At 37.4% G+C, this 9858-nt stretch overlaps 1 protein-coding gene across 1 annotated transcript in view; it reads right to left on the bottom strand.

The window, feature by feature from the left end:
• The window catches only part of tmem117 (transmembrane protein 117), a 147636-nt gene that overhangs the window by 35481 nt on the left and 102297 nt on the right, over nt 1–9858 (bottom strand). The window contains 1 exon segment of the mRNA XM_020933470.2: nt 5594–5691. Coding sequence (XP_020789129.2) covers nt 5594–5691 — 98 coding nt within the window.

The following is a 9858-nucleotide window of genomic DNA, read 5'->3' as shown; positions in this document are numbered from 1 at the left end:
AAGCATCTGAAAAGGCACTCTGTAATAAGACTTGTGCATAGTTAATATTATCAACACGATCAGGTGTTAAAGCACAAAGCACCCAAATGTGACGGAGAAAGATAATGTTCGCATTTCTTGAGAGCGTCTCGGTGTACCAGCACAATGCACGGACTTGAGCATGTATCTAGGTTAAACCCTTTGCATAGTGAACAGTTGTCAACCTCTGTCTTTTCACTTGCCCTTCATGTTTCCCAGTGGTCCTTAAACGCACCACAGGAGCCCCTCTGACTCTCATGTGTGATCTGACTGACAGCTGTGTGCGCGGGGCTGAGAGAGGGCCTCTGGGACATAACCCCCGCTCTGTGAAACCTATCTGAACATCTACAACACTACAGCTCCTCCTCCTCTTCCTCCTCCTCCTCTTCCTCTTCCTCCTCCTCCTCCTCTTCCTCCTACACAAGAGTCAGTGTGCTGCTCACTGTCAGGACTAAACCAGGACTGGACCAGGTCTAAACTAGGACAAAACCGCTAAGAAACAAGAACTTAACCAGGAACTATGACTAAACAGGGTCTAAACAAGAACTAAACAAGGACTAAAGTGGATCTAAACCAGGTCTGGATCAAGTCAAGATCAGGAGTCAGGACTAAACCAGGTCTAAACAAGAAGTAAACCAGGACTAAACTGGATCTGAACCAGGACAAAACCAGGTCTAAGCAAGAACTAAACCAAGACTGAACAAGGACTAAAACAGGGTCTAAACAAGGACTAAACCAGGTCTAAACTAGGTCTGGATCAAGACTAAACCAGGTCTAAACAAGAACTAAACAAGGACTAAACTGAGTCTAAGCAACAACTAAACCAGGACTAAGTAAGAACTAAACTGGGTCTAACCAAGGACAAAACCGTGCCTAAAGCAGGTCTAAACCTGGTCTATATCACAACTAAACCAGGACTAAACCAGGACTATAGGTATAAACCAGGATTACGACAAGATTAAAGAATAAAAACTAGGTCTAAACAAGAAGTAAACGAGGGCTAAACTGGATCTAAACCAGGACAAAACAAGGTCTAAGCAAGAACTAAACCAAGACTAAACCCGGACTGGACTAGGCCTAAACTAGGACAAAACCACTAAGACACAAGAAATTAATCCGGACTAAACTATGACTAAACCAGGTCTAAACAAGAACTAAACAAGGACTAAAACAGGTCTAAGCAAGAACTAAACCAAGACAAAAGAAGGACTAAACTGGGTATAAGCAACGACTAAACCAGGTCTAAGTAAGAACTTAACCAAGACTAAACCAGGACTGGACCAGGTCTAAAATAGGACAAAACCACTAAGAAACAAGAACATAACGAGGATTAAACTATGACTAAACTGGGTCTAAACAAAAACTAAACAAGGACTAAACTGGATCTAAACCAGGTCTAAACCAAGTGTAGCTCAGGAGTCAGGACTAAACCATGTCTAAACAAGAACTAAATCAGGACTAAATTGGATCTAAACCAGGACCAAACCAGGTCTAAACAAGAACTAAACCAAGACTAAACAAGAACAAAAGTGGGTCTAAACAAGAACTTAACAAAGTCTAAGGAAGAATTAAACCAAGACTAAACAGGGATTAAAGTGGGTCTAAACCCGGACTAAACCAGGTCTAAGCAAGAATTAAACCAAGATTAAACAAGGACTAAACTGGGTCTAAACATGAACTAAACCAAGTTTAAGCAAAAACTAAACCAAGACTGGACTAGGTCTAAACTAGGACAAATTAACCAGGACTAAACCAGGTCTAAACCTAGTCTAGCTCAGAAGTCAGGACTAAACCAGGTCTAAACCAGGTCTAAACCTAGTCTAGCTCAGAAGTCAGGACTAAACCAGGTCTAAGCAAGAAATAAACCAAGATTAAACAAGGACTAAACTGGGTCTAAACAAGGTCAAAACCGTGTCTAAGCAAGAACTAAACCAAGACTAAACCAGGACTAAACTTGGTCTAAACCAGGACAAAACAAGGTCTAAGCAAGAACTAAACCAAGACTAAACCAGGACTAAACTTGGTCTAAACCAGGACAGAAACAAGGTCTAAGCAAGAACTAAACCAAGACTAAACCAGGACTAAACTTGGTCTAAACCAGGACAAAACAAGGTCTAAGCAAGAACTAAACCAAGACTAAACCAGGACTAAACTTGGTCTAAACCAGGACAGAAACAGGACTGGAGCAGGACTAAAGAAGAAGAACCATGTCTAAATCTCTACATTTGAAAGCAACATCTGTGCACAACATCATCATTACAATGATTAAAGTTCAACAGTTGTGAATTTTCCTTTTTGCTTTTAACAATAGTATAAAAGTGACAGAGGAACACGGGCTCCTCCTCATTAGTAACAGAGACACAAACTCATTTAACGGCATCTGAAAACAAGCACGCATCCGACACACTTCGTTGGTTTCGAGGTTATTTAAAGCGGTAGTTATCTCCACGCGCTGACCTCACTGTGTCCATCGATTTTTTGCAGCTGTCCGTCTAATTAAAGGTGCGACATTGAGTGAAGGAAGATTAACACAGATATTGATTGTGGACAGACGAAGACACACAGGCCTCCGGGGAATATATTAAGGACACTTCAAGCACTGACGCCACGACAGAACATGAGCCTGATGCCATTTGTCTTCACATAAACAGGCTCGCTTCAGTTACAAGTTTTTATCTTTACATAATTTATGTTGAATACATAAGAACAAATGGATCGCTGTGGTTTTTAAATCTAGAAACTGTTAGACAGTGTTGGGAAGGTGTCTTTTAAAATGTATTCCCCTACAGATTACAGATTACATACTCCAAAATGTAGTTTGTAACGTAATCCATTTAATTATTTAAAGTGAGTAATGTAATCTGAATACTTTGGATTACTTGATTTGCTGTAGAGTAGCAAAGATGAGGATGGTTTAGTCCTGGTTTAGTCCTGGTTTAGACCTGTTTTAGATCTGGTTTAGACTAGACGTGGTTTAGTCCTGGTTTAGTCCTGGTTTAGACCTGGTTTAGACCTGGATTTAGACCTGTTTTAAATCTAGTTTAGAACTAGTTTAGACCTGGTCTTAGTCCTGTTTTAGTCCTGGTTTAGCTCTAGTTTAGATCTAGTTTAGACCTGGTTTTAGTCCTGGTTTAGACCTGGTTTTAGACCTGTTTTAGACCTGGTTTAAATCTAGTTTAGAACTAGTTTAGACCCCATCTTAGTCCTGGTTTAGTCCTGGTTTAGCTCTAGTTTAGACTAGTTTAGACTTGGTTTAGACCTGGTTTAGATCTAGTTTAGACCTGGTTTTAGTCCTGGTTTAGATCTAGTTTAGTTTTTGGTAAAGAGTAGAATTACCGAGAAAAAAAAAAAAAAAAGAAAAAAAGGGGGATATAGCCCAAAATGTAAAAACAGGAAAATATCGCCCTGTAATCCTTTTTTTTTTTTTCAACAAAGTAACTGTAATCCAATTACCACTCACTGAAACAGTAACTGTAACTGAATACAGTTACTCATAATATGTACTCTGATTATGTAACTCCAGTACATGTAATCTGTTACTCCCCAACACTGCTGGTAGATTACAATAGAATAAAATGGAAATTTCAGTGAAGAAAAAGTCATTATCAGTGTTCTGAAATTTCAAGTTTGATGTTAGATTTGAATCAGTAATAGTTTAATCAATTCCCTGTGTTATGTGCTGTGATAATAACTTCACTGAGTGTTTATCCACACCCATTTGCCATAATATTTCATTTATTGTCACTAATCTTTCCAGGTCCTATGTTACTGTGAAGAATCCCTCAGTAGTAGAATCCATGTAGGAGAAAATTCAATTTGTCGACTGGACAAAAGTTAGTTTGGTTGAAGACGTTTCGCAGCTCATCTCGGGAATGTGGACACTTAGTTTCCATAAAATGCTTAGACTGTTCGTTTTCACTCGGGGGTAGTATTGTTGGAATAGTTTGTTTGTACTTCAGAAGTTTTGGAGGGCTTAATGTTTGAATAATGGAACTGTGTTGTCTCTGATTTGAAAAGTAGAGCTTTTATATATGTGTATGTCATGTATGTGTGTATATATATATATGTGTATATGTATATGTGTATGTGTATATGTATGTGTGTATATATATATATATATGTATATGTATATGTGTATGTGTATATGTATGTGTGTATATATATATGTGTATATGTATATGTGTGTATATGTATGTGTATGTATATATGTGTATATGTATATGTGAATATGTGTATGTGTATGTGTATGTATGTGTATGTATGTATGTATATATATATGTGTGTATATATACGTATATATGTGTATATGTGTACATATTAGGGGTGTGCAAAAATATCGGAATATCGATATATCGTATCACTTAATGTGATGATACAGTATCGATATCGTGGGCTACTGTATCGATATATCACCAAGAGTATTTTTAGGTGTGTTTTACTAAATTATTTTGTTACAGTGCTACAGTTTTGCTGCTTGTGGAGTGAAAGGAAACTCATTTATGCGACACATTTGACATTTTTACTGTTTTAATGATTAAAATGTTTGTGTTTCATATGAACTTTGCACAAGAAGTGATTTAACAAAGACTTTTAGTGTCACAGCCATGATTTAGCCTTTATTTTTTATTGAACTGTATAGAATCGATTTGAAATGTATCATATTGAATCAAAAGTGCACTGTATCGAGATATGTATCGTATCGTGGCCTGTGTATCAAGGTATGTATCGTATCGGCAACTCCTTAATGATACCCAGCCCTAGTATATATGTATGTATATATGGGTGTATGCATGTATGGGGATATATATATGTATGTATATGTGCAAGTGTGTGTATGTATGTATGTATATGTTTATTTATGTGCATCAATTGTTATGATTATTTGTATATTTTCTTATCTGTTGTTACCTTTCATTGTTAGTACAAATGTGGTGCATGTACATCCTGTTTTCCTGCAGAAAAAGGCATTTATAGAATGTTACTGACCCCAGGAAGAATAGTTGCTGTTCTTCAGTAGCTAATGGGGATCTAAATAAAAAACAAACAAACAAACAAACATCCAAGCTGCTTCTTCAGTTCTGGTCAGACGCTGGTGGACACTTCCTTATATCTGTCTGCAGGGAGGAGCTAACTCCACTGAAACTAACACACCTACCTGGGTGTGGGGTCTAATTAGCATAACAATTCATGGCCATAATGGAGCTTCCCCAGGTTCCCCACCCCCAGTACAGGTCAACAGGCCTAACTAACAAACAGAATCTGTAAACAAGTAGTTTCAGTGTAGTTAGCTCCTCCTGCAGATATAAGGAAGTGTCCACCAGCGTCAGACCAGAACTGAAGAAGCAGCTTGGATGAGCTGAGAAACGTCTTCAACCAAACTAACAAAAAGCACTGAAAAAAAAAATAATAAAAAATCATCATATACAGCTTTAGAATGTCCTTCAGCTTTATCAGAATGAGTATAAGACCGAATAGTATCAAAGTCCTATTGATTTGTGTTGAAAATGGCATTATAATGGAAAAAAGAGTGGAATGTCTATAATATATCAGGTCTAGAGTGGCTGAGATGTCTTACCAGAAGAGAACGATGCGGTTGTTGCCTCTTTTCCAGAATCTTCTGGCAGCTCGGCCCCAGTCTGGGTAATGTGTGTCCTGCAGCATCATGTCTGTCACCTGAACACAACCACACAACAGACGAGAAGAGTGAAGACGAGCAACTCTGCACAAGTAACATGAGTTTGAACTGACCTGCAAACTACAGGGCTGTGTTCATACTCTAGGGCTACGTTCATACTCTAAAGGTCTGTGTTTATACTCTAGGTCTGTGTTCAGCTCTAAACCAGGTCTAAACCAGGTTTAAACCAGGTCTAAACCAGGTTTAAACCAGGACTAAACCAGGTCTAAACCAGGACTAAACCAGGATTAAAGTAGGTCTAAACTGTGTCTAGTTGCTCGTGTGAGCACCTTTCAAACAGAACGCTTCATTTCCTTGCTAGTGCATTTATCACATTTTTCTGTGAACACAATGATCAAACCGTGTTGTTTCCACTTTAAACATGTCGGATCACAGCTTTTCTCTCATGTATTTCTCATGAGCCTGTGTGAAATACAATAACATAGTGTGTTTGTGCTTTAGTGCCTCACTCAGTGTTTGTGCAGTCACATTTAATTCGCACATTTTATTACAGTGTTTCAAGGTTGTATCACAAAGTGCACGGAAATAAGAGAGTGGAGAGGAGCTTTGAACACGGTTTGAACACGGTTTACCAGAGTCATGTTGGTAGGGTTGGGTATCATTAAGAAGTTGCCGATACAATACATATCTCGATACATAGGCCGCGATACGATACAGATCTCGATACAGTGAGCTTTCGGTTCGATACGATATATTTCAAATTGATTCGATATAGTTCAATAAAAAATAAAGGCTAAATCATGTCTGTGATACTAAAAGTCTTTTTTAAACTACTTCTTGTGCAAAGTTCACATGACACACAAACATTTTAATCATCAAAACAGTGAAAATGTCAAATGAGTGGCATAAATGAGTTTCCTTCCTCTAAACAAGCAACAAAACTGTAGTGTTGTAACAAAATAATGCAGTAAAATATACCCCAAAATACTCTTGGCGATATATTGATACACCAGTCCCCAATATCGATACTGTATCATCATATTAAACGATACGATATATATCGATATTTCAATATTTTTGCACACCCCTACATGTTAGAAGCACAGACGCCTCTCAACACAGACACGAACAGGACCAACATGCACTCTGTTTTAGTCTGAGCAAACCTGTTCAGCTGCATCTGGACTAGGGATGGGCATGATTAGTCCATGAATCGATAATTGATCATTAGGAATTTAATCGATTACGTTAATTTTCATCAACAAACCGAATGTAGGTTGCTGTGCGTAGCGTAGGGTGACCAAACGTCCATGCCCGGGGACAAACGGGGGTCTGTACATGTAGCTCTGTGCACTCAGAAGGAGCGAGCAGACACAGACAGTCGGTCAGTCTGCAACACGCCGAAGCACAAATGCGTATTTAACGATGACTTGTACAAGAAATTCCGTGCTTTCCGTTCTGGTCGGGACAAGTGGGAGGTCACGTGCACAGTGTATAAAACAGGCACATATGTGTCGGTGTCCAGTGTGAAAAAACTCACCAGGACACTGAAAACATTAAAAAGTTTTGCCAGGTGAGAGTAGTGACACCCTCATCAGCAACATATCAAAAATAAGAAAAGTGGAGCTGAGTGCAGGATTTTCCAAGAAAAATTGTCTTATTCCTGTTTACAGACAAGTTCATGTTAAAACATTGTGTTGAAATTACATTTTTCTTAAAGTTTCAGGTTGTTCATAATATTATAATATTTTGTAAAAGAAAGAGTTCATCAATTAAAAAAGATTTCTGTAATAGATTTGTGTTTCTCTGCACAAATATTTGAACTTATTGTTATTTTTGGGGTTTATATGACATGAGTTTTTTGATCTGGACACTTTAGGATCAAAGTTGGTTGGACACGAGCCCCGGACCAAAATGAGTTTGACACTCCTGCACTAGAGTGTTTATGGTTTATATGTGGTAAAGTTGAATTTATTTATGCAGATTAGTGCAGATAGTAATAATAATAATGATGATCATTTTAATATAAAAACATTAATGATTAATCGATAATTGATCGTTAATTCTCCCAACGATGGATTAAGAAAATGTAATCAAATGCCCATCCCTAATCTGGACATGTGCTGGTGGTGATCTTTTAAACAATAAAGATGCTCTATGTAACTTTCCTGGTTGAGGGTGTGCTTGTCTCCATGGAGATGTTATTGCTTTAATGTTGCACAGTATAGTTTAATTGTATAGCAAGTATAAACATGCATTCTTACTTTGAAAAGTCTCACCTCTCCACAGACATGACCTGTAAACTGACCTGGATACGTCAGTCCCTTGTGTCCAAAGAAAAACTTAATTTAATGCCATACTGTGGACAGTGTTGGGAAGGTGACTTTTCAAATGTATTCCCCTACAGATTACAGATTACATACCCCAAAATGTAGTTTGTAACGGAATCCATTAAATTACTTAAAGGTGAGTAATGTAATCTGAATATTTTGGATTACTTGGTTTGTTGTAGAGAAGCTAAAGACAAGGAAATCTTCACATAAGATGTTTTATCTGATAAAAGAAAATAAAAAGCCCAGACTTCATTTAACTGTATTAAAAATATTATTGATAGAAGAAGAGACACGTCCACGCAGCATGGATTTAGTCCTGTTAAATCCTGTTTTAGTCCTGGTTTAGTCGTGGCTTTAGACCTGGTTTAGATCTAGTTTAGACCTGCATTTAGTCCTGTTTTAGTCCAGTTTTAGTCTTGTTTTAGTCCTGTTTTAGACCTGGTTTAGACCTGGTTTAGACCTGGTTTAGATCTAGTTTAGATCTAGTTTAGACCTGCTTTTAGTCCTGTTTTAGTCCTGTTTTAGTCCTGTTTTAGTCCTGTTTTAGACCTGGTTTAGACCTGGTTTAGACCTGTTTTAGATCTAGTTTAGATCTAGTTTAGACCTGCTTTTTGTCCTGTTTTAGTCCTGTTTTAGTCCTGGTTTAGACCTGGTTGAGATCTAGTTTAGACTTGGTTTACCAGGGAAAAAAAACAAAAGGATATAGCCCAAAATGTGAAAACAGGAAAATACCTCCATCTAATCCATTTATTTCAACAAAGTAACTGTAATCCAATTACCACTCACTGAAACAGTAACTGTAACTGAATACAGTTACTCATAATTTGTACTTTGATTACGTAACTCCGGTACATGTAATCTGTTACTCCCCAACACTGACTGTGGAACATTCCGGGCAACGGAGGAGTTTGGATACAGATTGTAAACACTGCAAAAAGCATGATTTCTTACACTGTACTTACACTTAACAAAGACTAAATCTGGTTTACAATAGAGACATATTTTAATCACACTAGATTTAATGAAAATATTGGCTGCTCATGACCAAAACAACACTAAACTATTGCTAAAATGAAAACACTGACTCTAAAATCTATCATTTAAAGCTCCAAAAAATATTCATGAAATTGAAAAACACTGAAATGCCTCCTGTCATTTTTCTTTTTCTTTGTAACAGTATTTTTATTTATTTATTTTAATAGTGTGCCATCCTGGAGCCTTGAGAACAAAAACAAGACATTTGGAGAATTTTCTGGATCTCTCTCCTTTATTCACCTTTCTCTCTTAATCTCGCTTTGGGCCAGACTGGTACATTTCCTCTTCCCCTCCCCTCAGACCCCCGCATCCCCTCTTCCTCTCTCTCTCTCTCTCCTTCCATCCCTCTCTCTCTCTGATATGAGTGTGATGGAGAATACTAATAACTGCAGTGAGAAAGCTTTATCTGTCCATATCCTGAGCAAACTGCCCCCTACAAAGCTCCTGAGCCTCCACTGATCCAAAAGTCAGGCACGATGAGATTATGGGCTACTGTTCATGGGTTTCAACCTATGGCAGCGGGTTTCTGTTGTTACAGCAATTAGGCATCCATTCTGAAGTAAAAGAATATATGTTTTGAATGGTAAGATTCCTCATGAAATACATAAGATTAGTGCTGTCAAGCGATAAAAAAAATTTTTTAGAGATTAATTAATTATGATCTGTAATTAATGAATCTCTTTTTTATTCTCACCTAAAAATTGTTGAGAAAAGCTTCAACTTGAGGTATTTTCATTTGAATTCATTATTACATTATTTTCATACTATCATTAACGTTTTTATATAAGTATCATTATTATTACTGTTACTAATCTGAATAAATAAACTCAACTTTAC

This window comes from Boleophthalmus pectinirostris, unplaced genomic scaffold, assembly GCF_026225935.1.
Source record: "Boleophthalmus pectinirostris isolate CB_2022bp ecotype Guang Dong unplaced genomic scaffold, ASM2622593v1 HiC_scaffold_2, whole genome shotgun sequence".
Lineage (NCBI taxonomy): Eukaryota > Metazoa > Chordata > Actinopteri > Gobiiformes > Gobiidae > Boleophthalmus > Boleophthalmus pectinirostris.
The sequence above is the reverse complement of the archived record's forward strand: the minus strand, read 5'-3'. Positions and strand labels throughout refer to the sequence as shown.